The sequence below is a fragment of the Neoarius graeffei genome, chromosome 21 (genome assembly GCF_027579695.1).
Source record: "Neoarius graeffei isolate fNeoGra1 chromosome 21, fNeoGra1.pri, whole genome shotgun sequence".
Classification (NCBI taxonomy): domain Eukaryota; kingdom Metazoa; phylum Chordata; class Actinopteri; order Siluriformes; family Ariidae; genus Neoarius; species Neoarius graeffei.
Window position 1 is genome coordinate 58,283,777 of NC_083589.1, and position 24,455 is coordinate 58,308,231.

At 43.1% G+C, this 24,455-nt stretch overlaps 1 protein-coding gene across 1 annotated transcript in view; it reads left to right on the top strand.

Annotated features, from left to right (window-relative positions):
- The first annotated feature begins 297 nt into the window (after positions 1-297).
- ninj2 (ninjurin 2) overlaps positions 298-24,455 on the top strand; it is an 87,930-nt gene continuing 63,772 nt past the window's right edge. The window contains exon 1 of the mRNA XM_060903713.1: positions 298-394. Within this exon, the coding sequence (XP_060759696.1) occupies positions 362-394 (33 nt within the window). The 5' untranslated portion in view covers positions 298-361. The remainder of the gene's footprint in view (positions 395-24,455) is intronic.

Below are 24,455 nucleotides of genomic sequence, written 5' to 3' on the forward strand. Positions count from 1 at the left end.
CTGTAGCTATTTGGGAATCTGGTATGACCATGTCCTTTGATATAGACTTTAATAACAAGCCTATTGTGAGCCGTGGACTGGAAATAATGTTGTTATTATTCTCAACACAAGGTTTATTAGACTCGTTTAGTGAAAAAGAAAAAGAGCTTGTTTTTTTTCTGTACTGTCCCCATGTAATGCTCTCATGAGTGGGTTAAAAAATGAATAGCACTCTTGTTTGCAGTGAAATTATTCAGAAGCGACTTGCCAACTTTTCCTGTCTAAGCAAGCTCCTGTTCATTTTCCCTGCAGAAAAGAGAGAAGCGTTCGAAGGACGAAGGAAGCCCGACACTCATCATCATCATCATCATCATCATCCACCATGTCAGCAGCGAGAGCACGAGCAAGTCTGCAGGTAGGCTGTGAAAGTACACACATTACATTCCTTCCTTCTTCTCGCTCAACTATTCTCTCTCCCCATCTTGCTCCATTCTTCTCTCTCTCTCTTTCAGTTTTCACAGAGAGGTGCAGTATGTTCTATGTGTTTGGCAGGAACCGATCAGAAGGTCTTCCTTTTCTTTTCTTACTGCAAAATATCAATTAGATACAGACTGCAAGGAACAACTAGACCTTTAATGTCACTCAGGATCAAGAAAGCACGGATTTACCAGACAATTATTAGAGTTGGGAGGATTGTCACAGTTCTTTGATAGTCTTCTCTTCCCAGGGAGAGAGTCATAACACTCGACAAACAAAGCATGAAACTACGTGTAGACATTTTGCGATTGTGTGATTATGTGACCTCAATTATTTCTGCCCAGGGTTTCTGTGGCCTCAAGCAGCAGGTCAGAGTTCTTCAAGGCTACAGTGTGCTGCAGTGTAACACTTTATTTACAACCCCGATTCCAAAAAAGTTGGGACAAAGAACAAATTGTAAATAAAAATGGAATGCAATGATGTGGAAGTTTCAAAATTCCATATTTTATTCAGAATAGAACATAGATGACATATCAAATGTTTAAACTGAGAAAATGTATCATTTAAAGAGAAAAATTAGGTGATTTTAAATTTCATGACAACAACACATCTCAAAAAAGTTGGGACAAGGCCATGTTTCGCACTGTGAGACATCCCCTTTTCTCTTTACAACAGTCTGTAAACGTCTGGGGACTGAGGAGACAAGTTGCTCAAGTTTAGGGATAGGAATGTTAACCCATTCTTGTCTAATGTAGGATTCTAGTTGCTCAACTGTCTCAGGTCTTTTTTGTCATATCTTTTGTTTTATGATGCGCCAAATGTTTTCTATGGGTGAAAGATCTGGACTGCAGGCTGGCCAGTTCAGTACCCGGACCCTTCTTCTACGCAGCCATGATGCTGTAATTGATGCAGTATGTGGTTTGGCATTGTCATGTTGGAAAATGCAAGGTCTTCCCTGAAAGAGACGTCGTCTGGATGGGAGCATATGTTGCTCTAGAACCTGGATATACCTTTCAGCATTGATGGTGTCTTTCCAGATGTGTAAGCTGCCCATGCCACACGCACTAATGCAACCCCATACCATCAGAGATGCAGGCTTCTGAACTGAGCGCTGATAACAACTAGGGTCGTCCTTCTCCTCTTTAGTCCGAATGACACGGCGTCCCTGATTTCCATAAAGAACTTCAAATTTTGATTCGTCTGACCACAGAACAGTTTTCCACTTTGCCACAGTCCATTTTAAATGAGCCTTGGCCCAGAGAAGACGTCTGCGCTTCTGGATCATGTTTAGATATGGCTTCTTCTTTGAACTATAGAGTTTTAGCTGGCAACGGCAGATGGCACGGTGAATTGTGTTCATAGATAATGTTCTCTGGAAATATTCCTGAGCCCATTTTGTGATTTCCAATACAGAAGCATGCCTGTATGTGATGCAGTGCCGTCTAAGGGCCCGAAGATCACGGGCACCCAGTATGGTTTTCCGGCCTTGACCCTTACGCACAGAGATTCTTCCAGATTCTCTGAATCTTTTGATGATATTATGCACTGTAGATGATGATATGTTCAAACTCTTTGCAATTTTACACTGTCGAACTCCTTTCTGATATTGCTCCACTATTTGTCGGCGCAGAATTAGGGGGATTGGTGATCCTCTTCCCATCTTTACTTCTGAGAGCCGCTGCCACTCCAAGATGCTCTTTTTATACCCAGTCATGTTAACGATCTATTGCCAATTGACCTAATGAGTTGCAATTTGGTCCTCCAGCTGTTCCTTTTTTGTACTTTTAACTTTTCCAGCCTCTTATTGCCCCTGTCCCAACTTTTTTGAGATGTGTTGCTGTCATGAAATTTCAAATGAGCCAATATTTGGCATTGAATTTCAAAATGTCTCACTTTCGACATTTGATATGTTGTCTATGTTCTATTGTGAATACAATATCAGTTTTTGAGATTTGAAAATTATTGCATTCTGTTTTTATTTACAATTTGTACTTTGTCCCAACTTTTTTGGAATCGGGGTTGTAGGTTTATTCAACTGTCAAGCAACTATGAACTGGAACAGGTGGATGTTCATATAACACAGAAGTACTAGCACCCTTCTAGAAGTATTGGCACCCTTCAAGGGGAAAAAAGGATGTTATAAAAACAACTGAAGAGAAAATATTTCCTTCCATTGAAAAAAATGGTTCTTATAATAAGTCACGATGGTGTAGTGGTTAGCACTGTTGCCTCACACCAAGAAGGTTCTGGGTTCGAGCCCAGTGGCCGACGGGGGGCTTTCGGTGTGGAGTTTGCATGTTGTCTGCATGGGTTTCCTCCGGGTGCTCCAGTGTCCCCCACAGTCCAAAGACATGCAGTTAGGTTAACATGGGGCAGCCTTGGGCTGAAGTGCCCAAGAATGGCAGCGCACACGTACCGTATGCAGTGGCTTTGTTCGCCTATGATGAACTAAATTTTGTTGTACATTTGTGCAGTGACAATAAAGGCATTCTAAAAATTCAATTATTATTCAATTATTTATTTACAATGGTGTTTTAAATAATAATGCTTCTTTCTGAGTGCTGAAAACAGTGTTGTAATTGAGTCACGAAACCTCAAGTCTGAGTCCAGTCTTGAGTCCCCAGTGTTCAAGTCCGAGTCAAGTCCAAGTCATTAAAAAATTTCGAGTTGAGTCCGAGTCGAGTCCACTATTGATCCGAGTCAAGTCCGAGAACAAGACTCCAACCGCACCATTTGACGGTGGCCGTTTCAGCGCCATTAGCATTAGTTTGTTCCTGAACATGGCGTATGAACAGGTGAATCAGAATCAGAATTACTTTATTAATCCCCGGAGGGAAATTCAAATTTGCTACCAAGCTCCTGAATCAGAGAAGTAAACATGTCTAAAAATAGAAGATAAAATCGTTTGAAAAAAGAATAAATAAAATAAATTTAAATGAGTTCAATAACTTAAGTAAAGGGCGGCACGGTGGTGTAGTGGTTTGCGCTGTCGCCTCACAGCAAGAAGGTCCGGGTTCGAGCCCCGTGGCCGGCGAGGGCCTTTCTGTGTGGAGTTTGCATGTTCTCCCCGTGTCCGCGTGGGTTTCCTCCGGGTGCTCTGGTTTCCCCCACAGTCCAAAGACATGCAGGTTAGGTTAACTGGTGACTCTAAATTGAGCGTAGGTGTGAATGTGAGTGTGAATGGTTGTCTGTGTCTATGTGTCGGCCCTGTGATGACCTGGCGACTTGTCCAGGGTGTACCCCGCCTTTCACCCGTAGTCAGCTGGGATAGGCTCCAGCTTGCCTGCAACCCTGTAGAACAGGATAAAGCGGCTAGAGATAATGAGATGAATGAGATGAGAACTTAAGTAAAAGCAAAATGAAGTGATGCTATACAATGATTCCTATATACATATATTGCACCTGAGTTAAGGATACATGGTAAGACAGTGTACCACAGTTATACAGTGGCATTGTACAGCTTGACTGCAACAGGTAGGAATGATTTCCTGGGTCTCTCAGTTGTGCAGCATGGAAGAATCAGCCGTTTACTGAACGCGCTCCTGTGGCTGATCAGCTCCTCATGTAGAGGGTGGGAAGGACAGTCTAAGATTGTTTTTATTTTGGACAGTGTCCTCTTCTCCAACACCACTGTCAGAGAGTCCAGTTCCATGCCTACAACATGGCCGGCCTTCCTGATGATCTTATCTGTTAGTGTCCTTCACCTTCAAGCTGCTGCCCCAGCAGACGACAGTGTACAGGATGGCACTGGCCAACCATAGAACATCAGCAGCATCGTTCAGCAGATGTTGAAGGACCTCAGCCATCTCAGAAAATAGAGGCGGCTCTGGCCCTTTTTGTATACCGTGCCCACGTTTTTGGACCAGTCCAGTTTATTATCCAAAAGTTATTATCAATGCGCTTCTCTTTATCAGGGAGTGTGCAGTATTCTGTCAGAGATGGTTGGGAGACAGATGTAAGTGCAGAAGGTGTGTTTATTAATACAAGTGAAGATGGTAAACAATCCAGAATGGCAGGCAAAATCGTAAAACAGTGAAACAGGCGATAGGTTGAATGAGGCACAAACAGGCTATCGTGGACTCGATAAGAATCAAAGACGAGAAACAGGAAATCAGGGATCAGGAAACCAAACAAGGAAATAAAGCTCGGTAATGTGTCAGCAACGCAACTCAATACTTCGCAAAGTAAGTGTGTTTTCACAGTTTTTACAACCCCGATTCCAAAAAAGTTGGGACAAAGTACAAATTGTAAATAAAAACGGAATGCAATGATGTGGAAGTTTCAAAATTCCATATTTTATTCAGAATAGAATGTAGATAACATATCAAATGTTTAAACTGAGAAAATGTATCATTTAAAGAGAAAAATTAGGTGATTTTAAATTTCATGACAACAACACACCTCAAAAAAGTTGGGACAAGGCCATGTTTACCACTGTGAGACATCCCCTTTTCTCTTTACAACAGTCTCTAAACGTCTGGGGACTGAGGAGACAAGTTGCTCAAGTTTAGGGATAGGAATGTTAACCCATTCTTGTCTAATGTAGGATTCTAGTTGCTCAACTGTCTTAGGTCTTTTTTGTTGTATCTTCCGTTTTATGATGTGCCAAATGTTTTCTATGGGTGAAAGATCTGGACTGCAGGCTGGCCAGTTCAGTACCCAGACCCTTCTTCTACACAGCCATGATGCTGTAATTGATGCAGTATGTGGTTTGGCATTGTCATGTTGGAAAATGCAAGGCCTTCCCTGAAAGAGACGTCGTCTGGATGGGAGCATATGTTGCTCTAGAACCTGGATATACCTTTCAGCATTGATGGTGTCTTTCCAGATGTGTAAGCTGCCCATGCCACACGCACTAATGCAACCCCATACCATCAGAGATGCAGGCTTCTGAACTGAGCGCTGATAACAACTTGGGTCGTCCTTCTCCTCTTTAGTCCGAATGACACGGCGTCCCTGATTTCCATAAAGAACTTCAAATTTTGATTCGTCTGACCACAGAACAGTTTTCCACTTTGCCACAGTCCATTTTAAATGAGCCTTGGCCCAGAGAAGACGTCTGCGCTTCTGGATCATGTTTAGATACGGCTCCTTCTTTGAACTATAGAGTTTTAGCTGGCAACGGCGGATGGCACGGTGAATTGTGTTCACAGATAATGTTCCCTGGAAATATTCCTGAGCCCATTTTATGATTTCCAATACAGAAGCATGCCTGTATGTGATGCAGTGCCGTGTAAGGGCCCGAAGATCACGGGCACCCAGTATGGTTTTCCGGCCTTGACCCTTACGCACAGAGATTCTTCCAGATTCTCTGAATCTTTTGATGATATTATGCACTGTAGATGATGATATGTTCAAACTCTTTGCAATTTTACACTGTCGAACTCCTTTCTGATATTGCTCCACTATTTGTCGGCGCAGCATTAGGGGGATTGGTGATCCTCTTCCCATCTTTACTTCTGAGAGCCGCTGCCACTCCAAGATGCTCTTTTTATACCCAGTCATGTTAACGATCTATTGCCAATTGACCTAATGAGTTGCAATTCGGTCCTCCAGCTGTTCCTTTTTTGTACCTTTAACTTTTCCAGCCTCTTATTGCCCCTGTCCCAACTTTTTTGAGATGTGTTGCTGTCATGAAATTTCAAATGAGCCAATATTTGGCATGAAATTTCAAAATGTCTCACTTTCGACATTTGATATGTTGTCTATGTTCTATTGTGAATACAATATCAGTTTTTGAGATTTGTAAATTATTGCATTCCGTTTTTATTTACAATTTGTACTTTGTCCCAACTTTTTTGGAATCGGGGTTGTATATAGGCACGCTGATTGCGCCTTAATCCTGTGCAGGTGCGAGTTTTACGTGTGCAAGAGTCTGCTTGGCGTGCGCGCTGTCCGGCGTGTGCCCAAGAATCTATCTGATGCACGCGCCAAGGCGCACAGGTGTGACACTCTTGCACTCTTGTATTAGTACAAAAATGAATGTAGATATAAATATCTTATGCCAAATTATTATGGCATGTTACAAAAAATAAAGAAAAAATCTGAGTCCTCGTCTCCAATTTACGAATCTGAATGCAGTTAATGCACGAGTCCGAGTCCAAGTCATCATTGCTCAAGTCCAAATCAAGTCACGAGTCCCTAAAATTAGGGCACGAGTCAGACTCGAGTACTACAAGCCTGGCTGAAAAATATGTAAAATAAATGCAAACTATTTGATCTTTGTCTCCATGTCCATATCATGTACTGTACTAATATCAGGACACATATTTACATCGCTTCATCTCACATTGAAATAAAAAAGAGAAAAATCCAACTTTTATTTAAAATCATTTTTATTCAGTGGAATTTATTTATTTTTTTATTTATAATTTTATATATAAAAATACACACACACACACACACACACACACACACACACACACACACACACACAGAGCGGCCACTTTAAGAGTAACTTGTTGTTGATTCTAAGATTCCTGCCTGCAGGAGTGGAACCCAATGTGTTCTGTTTTCTGTTGCTTGCTGAGATGCTTTTCTGCTCACCACGGTTGTAAAGAGTGATTATATCAATTGCTATATCCTTCCTGGCAAAAAAAGCTCAGACCAATTTGTCCATTTTCTTCTGACCTCTCTTATCAACAAGGCGTTTGTTTCCACCCACAGAACTGTCGCTCACACAGTGTTTTTTGTTTTTCGCACCATTCTGTCTGTGTAAACTCTAGAGACTGTTGTGTGTGAAAACCCCAGGAGATCAGCAGGTTCTGAAATACTCAAACCAGTCCATCTGGCTCAAACCAACACCCATGCCACAGTGAAAGAGAGTCACACTTTGAGATCACAAATTTTCCCATTCTGATGTTTGAACAGGGCGGCACAGTGGTGTAGTGGTTAGCGCTGTCGCCTCACAGCAAGAAGGTCCGGGTTCGAGCCCCGTGGCCGGCGAGGGCCTTTCTGTGCGGAGTTTGCATGTTCTCCGCGTGGGTTTCCTCTGGGTGCTCCGGTTTCCCCCACAGTCCAAAGACATGCAGGTTAGGTTAACTGGTGACTCTAAATTGACCGTAGGTGTGAATGTGAGTGTGAATGGTTGTCTATCTTACAGTGCGTTTACATGCACATCCAAATCGAGCTACTGTCGGTAATCGAGCTAAGGGTCCCAGCAGGGGTGCCAGAGAAATCCAATCCTACATGCACACAAGGAAATCAAGCTATTGTGTGAGGTACATTGTGCACCCGAGCCACAGGTGGCGCTACACGCCCCATCGTGTTGGTACACTTCCAGTTGTCATCATGAAGAAGAGGAGTGATTTCCACTTTACATTCACACCACATGTCATTGCCACCTGTTGGCTACAAACTGTCCTGCGCAGACCACTGTTTTGTAAGACAACTTATTTTGCACAATTGTATATTTTTCTAAAGTCCATTTTTGCTTACAATTTAACTTATGTCTTAATAAACACACAAAAAGTTCAATTGTTTTTGTTTTTTGTCTCCTTGTTCCTCCTGACCTCTTCTGCTGCTCGCCACTACTACTGTTGTAATGCCAACCGAGGCTGTTGTGTTTCCCGCTTGTGGTCTCATTACTCGTCACTTCCGGAAGGGAAGTAAGTAGCTCGACTACGTAGCTCGATAGGGTTACATGCACTAAGTAGCTCGGCTACAATCGCATAATCTAGGTCGCGTAGCTCGATTACGAGAAATCCAGTTTGTTTCGATTTCAGCCGAGCTAAGGTGTATCCATGGCATTTAGAACTTCGATTTCAGTCGAGCTACAGCAGAAATTCAATTTTCTCTATGTGCATGTAAACGCACTCTATGTGTCAGCCCTGTGATGACCTGGCGACTTGTCCAGGGTGTACCCCGCCTTTCGCCCGTAGTCAGCTGGGATAGGCTCCAGCTTGCCTGCGACCCTGTAGAAGGATAAAGCGGCTAGAGATAATGAGATGAGATTAGATGTTTGAACATTGTGAACATTAACCGAAGCTCTTGATTTGCATCTGCGTGATTTTATGCATTGTGCTGCTGTCAAGGAATTGGCTGTCTAGAGAACAGCATAAAACAGCATGTGTATGTATGGGTGTTCCTAATGAAGTGGCCGGTGAGTGTATATTTTATCTTTCTGTTATTGTCATTATGACTTCCCAGCAATCCAAGTACTCATGACACAGTCACATGGAATTAAATCCTCTAAATCCACATAATTTCCTGTTGGATTTGAACTCCACCTCTATTCTGTATCTCTCCATTTAATACATTGAGTCATGATGTAAAAAAGAAAATAAAATTCATGAGTATGGTCTGCTAATGTTCATCTGATGGCACGACACTCGGCAGCTGTGACCGTGAAGATATTAGACATGTCACGGTACGACTCTCGACATGAACACGTGATAAGATCAGGACAGATTTAAGCAACCATCTGCACTGAGGGTGTAGATATAGGAATGTTACATGCTAACGCTTCATGTGTCCTAGAAACATCAGTCAGCTCCAGGGGGGCGGGGATGGGGCGGGGATGGGGGTGGGTCGTCTTTATTCCAACGTCTAACCCTCAGTATCGACCCTTACTACTGATGATCCTTCTTGCCCCTCCATTAACCTGCTTCTGCAAAGCACATCATCTCCTTCAGGAAATGTGGGAAAGCCACATATTGATTCAGTTCTGGTGAGAAAGAAAAGTGAAATGGTGATGGCAGCTCAAGCCATTTGTGTATTTAAGTTACTGTTAAATCACGGAGATAAAGACAGAACGTGCTTACTGCTTGTTTGCTCATTAAACAGGAACCTTGTAAGGTTTAAATCAAGCCTTAAATTGATATCATGATGATAATTCAGTCTTACTTTTGTGTATTGCTAGCTGCATTGTCCTTTTCTTTAAATCTCCCTGCACTGAGTCTCTCACCTCTTCCTGAATTCCTTCGACCTTTTCTCATCTCCTCCTGGGCTGCTGAAACATTCTGACTGTCTCTGTGAGTTACATACCAGTGGCAGCTGCTTTCTGGGAATTGCTAGCTCAGCTTGGCCTCTACTGGCACCTTGGTGCCACTTTGGACCATCTTTGTTGTGGGCAATCAAGCTCGATTTGGCATTTCTCAGAGCACTGTTATACACTTGAATCACCACAAAGCCACAGAGCTAAGAATTTCCTTCAACTTGTGCATGCTGAATTTTTTTCCCCTCCTCCCTTTTATATCTTTTCCTTCTGTATGCCTTTCCTTTGGTGGCTGTAACTGCTCTGTTGAGATCTGTGAAATAGTGTATTGTCATCAGTCTCGTGTGTTTCGTTTCATGGAAACTGGGCGAGAGATCAGGATCTTGGCTCATGCTTTAGCGATGTCACTGACAGCTACGACATATACACTGATGGTTATGACTACCTAACAAAAAGAAAAAGAGTGTTTCCAGATGTTTACAGCAAACTTTTTTTTTTGCACAATTATACTATGATTTATGAAGGTTTAATACTAAGCCAAAAGGTGAAATGGAAGTCTGATCGACAAAACATCTCTCTAAAGCCTTATGGACAAAGCGGTCCTCTTCGAGACATGCGATATCCAAACATCTAGCTCTCCTAGTCATAATCTTTTGATATCATTTTTCCACCAAGGCAGTACAAGGGCTGATTTGGAGTTGGTGCCTAATCTTGAACCAGTTCTCTGTTTCAACAGCCAAAGAACTGGCTCTTGGCCAGGAAAACTGGTTCGAGAGTAGCGCCAACATTTTGCTGGTCTTGAACCAAGAACCACTGGGGTGGGATTATCATGACCAACAAGACCAACTTAAACATTCTTCAACTTAAACATTCTTGTCCAGGAAAACTGATTTGAGAGTAGCACCAACATTTGTTTCAACAGCCAAGGAACTGGCTCTTGGCCAGGAAAACTGATTCGAGAGTAGCACCAATATTTTGCTGGTCTAGAACTAAGAACCGATGGGGGCGGGATTATTATGAGCAACAAGACCAATTTAGACTTTATGACCACCATTTTTTTTTTTTTTAAGATTCTTTTTGGGGTTTTTTTCACCTTTATTGGATAGGACAGTGTAGAGACAGGAAATGAGCAGGAGAGAGAGACTGGGAGGGATCAGGAAATGACCTCAGGTCGGAATCGAACCCGGGTCCCCAGATTTATGGTATGGCGCCTTAGCCACCTGAGCCATGATGCCCTAAATGACCACCATTTTTAAAAACTGAGAGCTTGTGAAGCGCCTAGTCTGCCTATTCTGAAGAAGAAGACAAAGAAGAAGAAGAGCTTCAGGATGGACTTTAGTAGAAACGATGTAGTTCACTATTGTTCCATTGTTATTGTTGTGCTTAGTGCTAGCATTGCTGGGAACACAGAGTTGTATACAGACGTACACTGTGATGTAATGGCATGGCTCTATGGTGGCTCTCTAGCTCATGGAAAAGTAGGCCAGTTCTTTGAAGGTTCTCAAAATTCAATCAACTTGAACTAGCACTAGCACCTGCCCAGAACTAGCACCTAGTATAGCATTGGTGGAAAGGGGGTATGAGCTGCCTTAACGAAAAGCTCAGTAAACACTTGGTGTTCATGTAGTGGATAAGTGTAGGGTACTGAACATCAGCTCTAATCAGAATGGTGATTAGAAATTAGGTTCATTACCCGTGAGTAACATTTATCCCCAGGGCTCGAAAAACAGTAATCCTGTGTTTTGTCACCATGGGGACTCTGAGACACGTGACTGTGGCTGCTGTTGTTCTCAGCGAGTGAGTATGAGGCCTACAGTGGGGTTTTTTGTTTCGATTCCTCAAACGACGTAATCTATATTTTAAATCAAAGGAAACCGTGATTACTCGCAGCATGCTAATAAACTTAATTACTCCCAGTTTGCATACCAAACCATGCCTCCTGTTATTTTACAGCTCTTTGACCTACTTCTGAACAGTAGAACAACCAAAGAAGTACTAACAAAGCATGAACATTTATTTATCCACCTTTAATATGCTAATTATGAAATGCAATGGAGGGAAGAATTCTCAAACAGTGTGAGATAAGCGGTAAAATATGTCTCTTAAGTTATTTTCCAGACGATCTAGGGGTCAGATGTACTAAAATTCTCTGCAGGAGTCTTAGATCATTTTTTTGGTCTGGGGAATGTAAGAGTAGCCTCCTTGCAGCTGTTAGTAATCTTCCTTTGCATGCCCACATCTAGCTTAATGAAATTAGACGGTATTTCTGTTTTATTTCTGGCTCGAGATGTTATATGCACTTGGGTTTGAGATCATTAGATTTACAGAGGCAGGATAAGAAGGATCGCTGTACTATGCTTTTAGAATGTACCTCAGCATCTGAAAAATGATTCAGTCGAGGTCATCTGAGAAAATAAAGTATGAAGTCCAGCGTAGGGGCTCTGAACAATAGAATGTGTGTTTTATTCATTTTATAGACAGTGAAAAACATGGTTCAGTTTGCAAGGGTTTCTGTAAAAAAAAAAAACTGAGTTACAATCAGGTCATGAGAAATTTGATGGCAGTTTCCTCTAAACTTAAGGCTAAAAAAACAAGGACAGAAATAATCTGTGCAGAATAGTGACCCATCTGTTGTGTGCAATTTGGATGCATTTTATTTGGATTTGTGATAACCGTCAGCAGTAGCGTCATGAACACAACATTAACAGAAAAGACACAACAAGGAAAAATAATCACACCTCGTAGATGTCTGGTGTTAACTTGGGTATTACATTAGTCAGCTCATGTAGGTTTTGGATTTATATAGGTTTCGGCCAGGCTTGTCGTACTCGAATCCAGGACTCGGACTCAAGTCCGACTCGTGCCCTGATTTTAAGGACTCGTGACTTGACTTGGACATGAGCACTGATGACTTGGACTCATGCATTAACTGCATTTGGACTTGTAAATTGAAGACGAGGACTCGGATATTTTCTTAATTTTTTGTCACATGCCATAATAATTTGGCATAAGATATTTATATCTACACTAATTTTTATACTAATTTTGTGCAAGAGAATGCACATTCACCTGTTCATACATCACGTTCAGGAACAAACTAACATTAATGGCACTAAAATACCTGGCGAGACCGCCGCTAGGATTGTCTGCTTTGCTTATACAGACTTCTCCTGCAGTGGGAAAAAATGCACTGCTATGTGTTCCATACCATATGTAGAAGAACTATCGAGGAGACGATGGGGACAACCTCGAACTTCAATCGCCATTTGGTAAGACTCCACCCAGAGAAGGAAGTGACATGCTATGTTCATTGCTCTGTTGATAGCGGGGCTTGCTGAGGCCCTGTCCACACGGCAACGGATTCAGGTGAATCTGATAAAATTGTTTATCGTTTCGGCCTGGCATCCACACGGCACCGGCGTTTTGGGTGCCCCAAAACGAAATCTTTTGAGAACGGGTTCCAGAGTGGAAAAATCTGGCAACGACGCCGTTGCGAAGTCGTCTGGATGAGTAGAACAGATTTGTTTACGATGACGTCACAACCACATGACTGTCAGTGCTTCACGCCTGGTAGAAGTGTAACGAACTCAATGCGAGTTGTCAACAAATCCTATAACTTGGTTCATGAAACGCGCTTACAAAATATTTTCACTGTGAATATTTATTGTGTAATGGTGCAAAGTGAGAGAGAGAGAGAGAGAGAGAGAGAAAGAGAGAGAGAGAGAGAGAGAGAGAGAGTGAGAGAATAGCCCTTAGGGCAGAGTCTTTAGTCCAAACACTGCGGAAGTACTGAGTATAACCAAACCGCGCACCGCCCGTGCGCTTTCCAAAAACAAAAACAATCCCGCCAGCAAAAATAGGAAAAAAAAAAGGAGCGATCTCACCTCTTCAGATGTTGGTTTAAGTCCGACAATACATTCCTCAAAAAGGGCATAGAAGAACAAAGTAATCCATCAACGTGTAGCATTCAAGATATCAGAATGTTGGCGTACCAGCTTCCATCTACCCCCATTCATTCCTCTTTCCGCGTCTTTCATTTTACGCTACTGATTAATAATCAAAACTTTATGTGGCTAATGCTACAGAAGAAGGGGTTTATGCGCATGCGTCTACTTCTTCTATTGTTCTGGTGTCTCCGATGGGACCGTCTTACAGCGCACGTAGAGGTGTGGCATGTGTATTGCATCGTTTTCAGCAAGCGTTGCGTTGCAATATGTACCTGATATTTTACTGATCCGTTGCCCATGTGGACGCGATATTTAAAAAAAAAATCTCGTTGCCGTTGTCGTGTGGATGTAGCCTGAGTGATGAACTAGCTAGTGTTAACCCTTTCTCATGTTATTTGCCCTGTTGATAGTGGGCGGGGCTTGCTTAGCGATGAACAAGCTTTTTATCTGTAGCCTATTAACTAAAACGGGGCAGTCAAGCAGTCACGTTAATCCAACACAGTAGCAGAGATGCTTTCACGTAAAGACAGCAACAGCCACCGTCAAATGGTACAGGTGGAGTCTTGTTCTCAGACTCAATTTGGATCAATAGTGGACTCGACTCAAAATTTTCTTTAATGACTTGGACTTGACTCAGACTTGAACACTGGGGACTCAAGACTGGACTCGGACTTGAGGTTTAGTGACTCAACTACAACACTGACTTCAGCTTATGTGGATTTCAGGGCTTTTCCAGATAAATACAATTCCATTTGTGAAAAACAATCTTTTTATGTATCCTCAACTAACATACAGTAGGTTTTTCAATATAGCTTCAACCAATTGCCCTCCCAAATTTTTTTTCACAGTTTTAGAGCAAGTCTTATGAAGTACAATACTATGCACAAGTCTTAGGCACATGTAAAGAAATGCTGTCGATCAAAAGTGGCTTTAAAAGAATGAAATTAAATGTTTCAACATAAAAAATACTATCAACAGTAATCAGTAAACCATAATAAGACATAGTAAGACATAAAGGCTCTTCTTAAGGAGAAGCGGAGGGCTTTCAGGTCTGGAGACGAGGTGGAGCTGAAGGCTGTGCAGAGGGAGCTGAAGAGGAGGATTAGAGAGGGAAAGAGGAGCTACAGGAGGAAAATGGAGGAGGTGCTGCAGCTGAACAACACCAGAGGAGTTTGGAAAGGACTAAAGACCATCTCTGGCCACCAGTCTTCAAACTCCCAGGCTGAGGGAGACCAGCAGTGGGCAAATGATGTGAATCTCTTCTTCAATAGATTTGATCAGGCGTCTGCACCTCCCCCGGTCCAGACACCTCGGCTGCAGCCCTCGTTCACACCTCAAGGACTCTGCCCCTCCCAATGTCTAGCAGCTCACAGCCACCACACACACCAACTAACTCCCACCCCCACTCACCACCCACAGATTCATACATCACCCCAAATTCAAACCACCACAGACAATATACATCACACAACACACACCCCACTGTTTTACACATCACCCCAAATTCAAACAACCATGAACAACACACAACACACAGCCCCCCTGCTCAAACCCATCCCTCACAACACTCCAGGTGAGGAACCAGCTGAGGAAGATGAAGGTGAGGGAGGCTGCGGGTCCGGATGGCATCAGCTCCAGGCTCCTCAGGTCCTGTGCAGACGAGCTGTGCGGGATAGTTGGACATCTGTTCAACCTGAGCTTGAAGCTGGGGAGAGTATGATGGCTATGGAAGACATCCTGCGTGGTACCTGTACCCAAGACTCCACACCCCAAGGACCTCAACAGCTACAGGCCAGTGGTGCTAACATCACACCTGATGAAGACCCTGGAGTGGCTGATCCTGGTCCATCTGCACCCCGTGGTGAGCCCGTCCATCGACCCGCTGCAGTTTGCCTACCAGCCAGGCATGGGGGTGGATGACCCCATCATCTTCCTCCATCACTGAGCTCTGTCTCACCTGGAGAAGCCTGGAAATTCTGTGAGAATAGCATTTTTTGATTTGTCCAGTGCTTTCAACATCATCCAGCCCGCACTTTTGGGGAACAAGCTGAAGAACCTAGGAGTAGACCACTACCTCACATCATGGATTGTGGACTACCTCACTGACCATCCACACTATGTGAGGACATGGGACTGTGTGTCGGACATGGTTGTCTGCACTATGGGGGCCCCGCAGGAAAGGGTTCTGGTCCTGTTCCTGTTCACCCTCTACACTGAAGACTTCTCCTATAATTCACCCACCTGTCACCAGCAGAAGTTCTCTGATGACTCTGCTATCATTAGTTTCATCACACATGGGGATGACAGGGAGTACAGAGGACTGTTCCAGGACTTTGTGGACTGGTGCCAGCAAAACCACCTCCAGATCAACCCAGGGAAAACTAAGGAGCTGGTGGTGGCTTTTTGCAGGTGCTCTCACTCCCCCCCCCCAACACCAGTGAGCATCCAGGGGAAGGACATTGAGCTGGTGATATCTTATAAGTACCTAGGTGTTCACCTGAACAACAAACTGGACTGGACTGAGAACACCACAGCACTGTACAGGAAAGGTCAGAGCAGGCTGTATCTGCTGTGGAGACTCAGGTCTTTTGGAGTGCAAGGGGCACTCCTGAAGACCTTTTTTGACACTGTGGTGGCGTCAGCTATCTTTCATGGTATGGTTTGCTGGGAGAGCAGCATCTCCACAGTGGACAGGAAGAGATTGGACAAACTGATCAGGAGGGCCAGCTCTGTGTTGGGATGCCCCCTGGAGCCAGTAGAGGTAGTGGGTAGGAGGAGAATGATGGCTAAGCTGTCATCTATGATGGAGAACGACTCCCACCCCCTACAGGACTTACTCACTGGACTGCAGAGCTCCTTCAGTGGGAGGTTGCTCTACCCTAAGGGTGTGAAGGAGCATTACCGCAGATCATTCCTTCCTGCAGCTGTTAGACTGTACAACCAGCACTGCTCACAGTAGACTCACATCTGTATGTCTGTCAATAGTTGTTGCATTGTTTTTTTCTGTTTTATCTTTTGCAATTATGACCACCTGATATGTGCAATAAGTGTGTTTCATCTACTTCATAATTCCTCTAATTTAGTATTTATCTTTGGTATATATTTTTTCTTTTTTTTTAAATATATATATTTTTTACCTGTGTGGCTTGATATGTCCTCTTCTGCTGCTATCCACCGTTCTGCTGCAAACAGGAAATTTCCCCATTGTGGGATAATAAAGGTCTTTTTATATTATAATAAATGAAACAAAGTCAGTATTTGGGGTGGCACGGTGGTGTAGTGGTTAGCGCTGTCGCCTCACAGCAAGAAGGTCCGGGTTCGAGCCCCGTGGCCGGCGAGGGCCTTTCTGTGTGGAGTTTGCATGTTCTCCCCGTGTCTGCGTGGGTTTCCTCCGGGTGCTCCGGTTTCCCCCACAGTCCAAAGACATGCAGGTTAGGTTAACTGGTGACTCTAAATTGAGCGTAGGTGTGAATGTGAGTGTGAATGGCTGTCTGTGTCTATGTGTCAGCCCTGTGATGACCTGGCGACTTGTCCAGGGTGTACCCCACCTTTCGCCCGTAGTCAGCTGGGATAGGCTCCAGCTTGCCTGCAACCCTGTAGAAGGATAAAGCGGCTAGAGATAATGAGATGAGATGAGAAAGTCAGTATTTGATGTGAGACGACCCTTTGCTTAAAAAAAAATAGTGGTCTGAGGTGCAGTTTTATGCGGAAATGAGCTGTAGGTTTTACTGAGCATCTTACAGAACCAGCCACAGTTCTTCTGGACACTTTGACTGTCACACTCGCTTCTTCATTTTGCACCAAACCCCAATAGCCTTCAATCCCACAATGCTTTCTTTTTTAATCTGAAAAGTGGTCTGCTGAGATACAAAATATTTTTTCTGTAGCATTTAATTTTGTGCTGGAAAATGAACGTTTGTAACTCTAAAATGTTTTTGGACTCAATCGATAATGTAGAAGTCATAAAATAGAAATCTATGGCAAAGTTTATATGAAAAAAAAACATAGGGTGAAGAAGACTTTTGCACAGTACTGCGTGACACAGTGGAAAGCTGAGCCTGCGATGTGATTTATACGGTGTTGTAAAAGCTGGTCATATTTTATCTTTTACTGTAGAATGTGTTAGTGTTAAGGGGAAGTCCTAACACAGACCGAGTCACAGCAGGGGCTCCAAATGTCTGCACTCCAAAGCAACCTCCTCCCTAGTTAAAGTGGCGTCTTTAACCGAGCCACCTGGATGTTGTACATTTCTGTAGTTTTCCTCTGACATACAGTACCAACATCTACAAAGTGTTTTAGCTGAAGGTTAAGCGACGGTACGTACACGGCCCAGTGTGATTCCAGTTTTTGGACGCTGCAGAGTTAAAGGTCAGGTGCAGAGGCGTATTTCTCACCTGTGGAATGAACATTACAACTGAGAGAAGCTCAAAGACAGCTTCTTCTTTTTTTTTTGTGACACCGCTCATGTGCAACAGCCTACAACACATCCATGCAGCATGTTGCACCAGGCTGAGAATACAGCAGCCCATGATAAGGCAGTTAAAAAGTAACAGCTGAGATGAAACTGAAACTCTGAGCCATGGATATGTGTGACTGCAACTGCAACACATCTCAGTTCTCTGCTGAAGGTTATCTGTGACTCTGAAACATCTCTTGCTAAAAACAAGGTCACAGGAGCGGTAACTTTACGTCTTAGTGATGAGCTCAGGGACCTCAACCCTCACCTCTAATTAAGACGGTGTTTAGTATGAGTGTGATTTGTGTGTTTGTTTGTTTTTTTAATTATGTATGTGTGCATTGAAGTGGGAGCTTATTGGGAGAGATGTTATTTTGTTGTTTGTCTTTGACACACCTTTTAGTGAAATGAGATGCTTGTACTCAGACAAGTACAAATTGTGGAAAAAAAAAACCCAACCAGTGATAAACAGCTTATGACTTTCATTCAATTTGAATTTTACTCCATACTTCTGCTTTGGTGTACTAATCCCACCCCTGATATAGCACATTATAGCTTAGGATATATTTAAACCAGTGACATGTATGGATTGTCTTGTCTTTCAATGGAACACGTGTAACACTACTGAGTCATGAGGGGTTTTTGTGCTCTATCTACCATGGCATGGCTGATCACTATATCTAGACACATACACACATTTCTGTATCCTGTCTTGGTCAGTTTCAGTGGTTGGCATGCTGTTGGTTCTCTCTCTCGCTCGTTCGCTCTTTTTAACTCCCTGTCTCTCTGGTGGTTGGCTTGTGGTGTACTGTCAGAAATAGAGGTACTGTAGGAATCCATTTCTGTCCCCCAAGGTACAATCTACACTAATGTACAACCCCGATTCCAAAAAAGTTGGGACAAAGTACAAATTGTAAATAAAAACGGAATGCAATAATTTACAAATCTCAAAAACTGATATTGTATTCACAATAGAACATAGACAACATATCAAATGTCGAAAGTGAGACATTTTGAAATTTCATGCCAAATATTGGCTCATTTGAAATTTCATGACAGCAACACATCTCAAAAAAGTTGGGACAGGGGCAATAAGAGGCTGGAAAAGTTAAAGGTACAAAAAAGGAACAGCTGGAGGACCAAATTGCAACTCATTAGGTCAATTGGCAATAGGTCATTAACATGACTGGGTATAAAAAGAGCATCTTGGAGTGGCAGCGGCTCTCAGAAGTAAAGATGGGAAGAGGATCACCAATCCCCCTAATTCTGCGCCGACAAATAGTGGAGCAATATCAGAAAGGAGTTCGACAGTGTAAAATTGCAAAGAGTTTGAACATATCATCTACAGTGCATAATATCATCAAAAGATTCAGAGAATCTGGAAGAATCTCTGTGCGTAAGGGTCAAGGCTGGAAAACCATACTGGATGCCCGTGATCTTCGGGCCCTTAGACGGCACTGCATCACATACAGGCATGCTTCTGTATTGGAAATCACAAAATGGGCTCAGGAATATTTCCAGAGAACATGATCTGTGAACACAATTCACCGTGCCATCCGCCGGTGCCAGCTAAAACTCTATAGTTCAAAAAAGCAGCCATATCTAAACATGATCCAGAAGCACAGATGTCTTCTCTGGGCCAAGGCTCATTTAAAATGGACTGTGGCAAAGTGGAAAACTGTTCTGTGGTCAGACGAATCAAAATTTGAAGTTCTTTATGGAAATCAGGGACGCCGTGTCATTCGGACTAAAGAGGAGAAGGACGACCCAAGTTGTTATCAGCGCTCAGTTCAGAAGCCTGCATCTCTGATGGTATGGGGTTGCATTAGTGCGTGTGGCATGGGCAGCTTACATATCTGGAAAGACACCATCAATGCTGAAAGGTATATCCAGGTCCTAGAGCAACATATGCTCCCATCCAGACGACGTCTCTTTCAGGGAAGACCTTGCATTTTCCAACATGACAATGCCAAACCACATACTGCATCAATTACAGCATCATGGCTGCGTAGAAGAAGGGTCTGGGTACTGAACTGGCCAGCCTGCAGTCCAGATCTTTCACCCATAGAAAACATTTGGTGCATCATAAAACGGAAGATACGACAAAAAAGACCTAAGACAGTTGAGCAGCTAGAATCCTACATTAGACAAGAATGGGTTAACATTCCTATCCCTAAACTTGAGCAACTTGTCTCCTCAGTCCCCAGACGTTTACAGACTGTTGTAAAGAGAAAAGGGGATGTCTCACAGTGGTAAACATGGCCTTGTCCCAACTTTTTTGAGATGTGTTGTTGTCATGAAATTTAAAATCACCTAATTTTTCTTTTTAAATGATACATTTTCTCAGTTTAAACATTTGATATGTCATCTATGTTCTATTCTGAATAAAATATGGAATTTTGAAACTTCCACATCATTGCATTCCATTTTTATTTACAATTTGTACTTTGTCCCAACTTTTTTGGAATCGGGGTTGTACCTCCAGAGCTCATTATTGGACTTGAAGGTAACTACGTGTCCCTTTTAAGGGCCAAAAAGTTAAATATATGTTCCCAAGCAGTATATAAAAGGTACAAATAGGTACCTTATAGAGTATTGCCCCAATGACAAGCTGTTGTACCCGTTAAAGGTACAATAATGGACTTTATTTTCTGAGAGTGTGGTATGAGTTTCCTGAAGTGAGTTTGCCGAGTTTGCCAAGTAGTTTGGGTCATTACTGGGCTCTAGGGACAGAACGCGTCTCTTGGCCTCTCCCAGAAAATGGAAGGAAGGAAAGGCAGTGTGCAGTAGGCGGAGAAATCAGCGGGGGCCTTCTCTATGAAAGACAGGAAACCCGTGGAGCATATCCCATACAGAAGTGATGCCTGATGGGTTGCTAGAGGTGATCCCACTCGCTTTATGAAATCATAGGCATATGTTCTGGGATGCGAATTGATCTGGTCACCATCATGTATATACCATCAACTAGATCCCATAACTTGAGGTTTATTGCTGAAATAATGTATATAAGAAGTTTATATAGTCAAGTTTTACTGAGTATTATATAACAGCCTGTCTCACTAAGGGTGCTCTTACACTTGGTGCTTTTTTTTTCTTCAGAAAAAGCTAGTACCAGCTAGATACAAACTGGTATCTGCTAATTAACTAGCCTAGTGTGATATCTATATTACATTTATTATCACATAATAAAAAGAAGTAAAGGGTTTTTCCTCCCTTTATTGTCAGTTCCATCCCACCAGCCAGCCTTCTGTATCATACAATAGGTACCAACCAGGGAGAGTGAAGGTTAACACCCCGACAAATATTTTCAAACTGATGATCATGCTGAGTAACACAGTCAGAGGAAAGCACTATCTACCCTCTTCTACATACATAAGCACACAGATGCCCATGATTGGCTAGTGTCACTATAATTAATAGGACAAAGAGTACAACACACTTGCTACTCAGAGAGTACAGCAATTTTGACGTGTGGGGCATCATCAGGATTCAAACTCACAATCTCCTGATGGCAAGGTGAATGTTTTTCTGTTGAACCACTCAGGAGCTGTAATGAGGGGGTGTAACTTTGACAATGTTACTCCAAAACTGTAACTTTGGAGACAGAAAATCAAGATAAAAGCAGTTGCTTGCTCAAAGGTATGGATAAAGTGGGACGTCATCTCATCTCATCTCATTATCTCTAGCCGCTTTATCCTGTTCTACAGGGTCGCAGGCAACTGGAGCCTATCCCAGCTGACTACGGGCAAAAGGCGGGGTACACCCTGGACAAGTCGCCAGGTCATCACAGGGCTGACACATAGACACAGACAACCATTCACACTCACATTCACACCTACGGTCAATTTAGAGTCACCAGTTAACCTAACCTGCATGTCTTTGGACTGTGGGGGAAATCGGAGCACCCGGAGGAAACCCACGCAGACACGGGGAGAACATGCAAACTCCACACAGAAAGGCCCTTGCCGGCCACGGAGCTCGAACCTGGAGCTTCTTGCTGCGAGGCGACAGCGCTAACCACTACACCACCATATTGGAATATGGCCAGTGAAATATTTTAGATACTTATAATGTTGTACATCTTATATTTGCTCAGTATGAAGACAACATTTTGTCAGGGAAGCCATAAAGGTTAGAGAAGCAACTTCTGTACCACAAGGTCGCTGGTTTAGTTCTCTCAGCCAGCAGGGAAATGTGTGGGTGAGGAGTGTGAATGAGCAGCATTTTTCCCCTCCATCTACTTCAGATGGGTTAAATACAAGAATTACACTTGGCTCTAAGGTACACGACAAAGAAAAAAAACCCTTCAAAACATTTTTTTTTTCACCAGCACTGTGAACTTACTTGAGGTACCACAAAACCCCTGATGGCAGAGTTATTATAATAAGAAGAGAAAAAGGAAAGACATGCCCTTGGTCTGTTACAACATTTGTGCCTCATTTGCTGTTCGTTCTCCTCATAGATGACATAGTTGGATCTCCTGACACAGGATTGAACGGGTCAGCTGTTGTGCTCCGGATAACATGGTACTAGTTTGGAAGCCGACACACATCTACATAGAAAGATGAGTTGTGTGTAGCAGGCGTGGGCTGACATGATGTCGATTTATTACTCAGTCTGGCCCAGTGGCCTTTACCTCATTACTGGTGCCTCTGCAGCCAAAACCCATCTGAGTGGTGAGTGTGAGTTTATGGCGATTGAAACCAGTCTCCGTGTATGTGTGTATATATATATATATATATATATATATATATATATATATATATATATATATATATGCGCAATGAAGCAAGTACTTCAGTAGGTTTTAAAACAAGAACGCAACATTTTTAAAAAAAAGTGTCAGATGTGCTGAGAATCTGAGAGTCCACAAAGTCAGGAACCATCAAATTGCCTCTCTATCAAATTACATCTCCGTCAGCTATGTTTTATTGACGAGCTACGAGATACATGTGTAATGCTTCACCGCCTTTATAGTGGAGATGTGAAAGGCTGGGAAACAAAGCTGGACTGTCAGACAGTCTGCGAAACAAAACATCATGACAGGGAGTTTCCATTCTGTTAGATTAATTTGTCGATTTCAGTGCATCACATGACCATGCATGACGAAGCTTTTTTCTCTTGATTTTGCTGCTAACAAGAATAGCAGTAAAGAGAAGACCAGAACAGTGGGCTGTTCATTATGTTTGAGAGATTCCTTCATATGAAAGGACAGGCAACACACACAAACTCACCCACACACTTTCTGTTTTTCATGACATATAAACCACGAAGGCGGCACGGTGGTGTAGTGGTTAGCGCTGTCGCCTCACAGCAAGAAGGTCCTGGGTTCGAGCCCCGGGGCCGGCGAGGGCCTTTCTGTGTGGAGTTTGCATGTTCTCCCCGTGTCCACGTGGGTTTCCTCTGGGTGCTCCGGTTTCCCCCACAGTCCAAAGACATGCAGGTTAGGTTAACTGGTGACTCTAAATTGACCGTAGGTGTGAATGTGAGTGTGAATGGTTGTCTGTGTCTATGTGTCAGCCCTGTTGTAGGTATCATGCCGCCATCTTGTGTCAGAACTACAATTCCCAGGCAACTTCCGCGTGACCTATGTCACGCGTGGGCGGGATCACCTACGTCAGTCTGCCATGCACGCATAAATCCAAGCGGAAGCTCCGCCATCTTTGTCTCTCGCGTCCGGTTTTCAAGGGAGCTAGACGCACCAAAGGGATGCTCTCCACCCAAAAAGATGTCTTCTTTCTTGCAAGATCCATCACTCAGCGCGATTTTCTTTCTTACCCTTGGCAAAGGTAAACTCTTGAGTCGCGCAATCTTTAAACTCAACCTGAGTTACAACCGGTTTACTTGCATTAGAAGTGACGTCACGACTGCAGCCCAGGCAGTTAAAAGTTAAGAAGCGATTGAATCCTTTTTAACTCAAAAGCGCTGTGCATCTTATTCTGATCAGAGACTTTTCCTCACGAATGCTGAGGTTCGTTCCAAGAATCCTCTGCTTTCTACGGGAACCACCCAAGTGCTCCGCTGGACCCGAAAGTTTCTACGCCTCCATCACGAGCGGCTCACGTGCTCCCACGGGGAGGCCCGAAACTACACCGGCGAATAGTTCTTCATATCTTGCTAAAGGCAGGATTAAGTAAGATTTTGGCATTTGGGCATAATTAGGATAGTCTTAGGAATTTGCTTTTATTTGAAATAGTGTGAATTTAAACCCAGGTTTATCTGTTACACTGTTAGACACGCAGCGTGTTGATTTATTTTGCTCTATGTTCTCTCAATTGTTTAATAGGTTGTGCATGCTTCTCTCTGACTAACACTAATTTCCTTATCATACATTTTGACCTTATCAAGGTTTCAGTGAGTTTGGTAATGTTATGAGTGTGGAATCTTTTTGTTACTGAGAAAACACGTGCTCAACAGGCCTGACCCGGCCTGATATACTTTAGACAGCTTCCCTTTGTCTTTAGCAACACGTGCTCAGTAGACTTCACCAGGCCTAACAAACACACTTTAGCTAGGCCATAGGGCCTTTCACAAATGTACACTAGCAACACAAGGCTAATCTAGGCCTCCACCACGTGTAGTTAGCTACACGAGGCTAAACACATGGTCAAGTCCCACACACACACACACAAGCACACATTAACAACAGAGCTAATCCTTT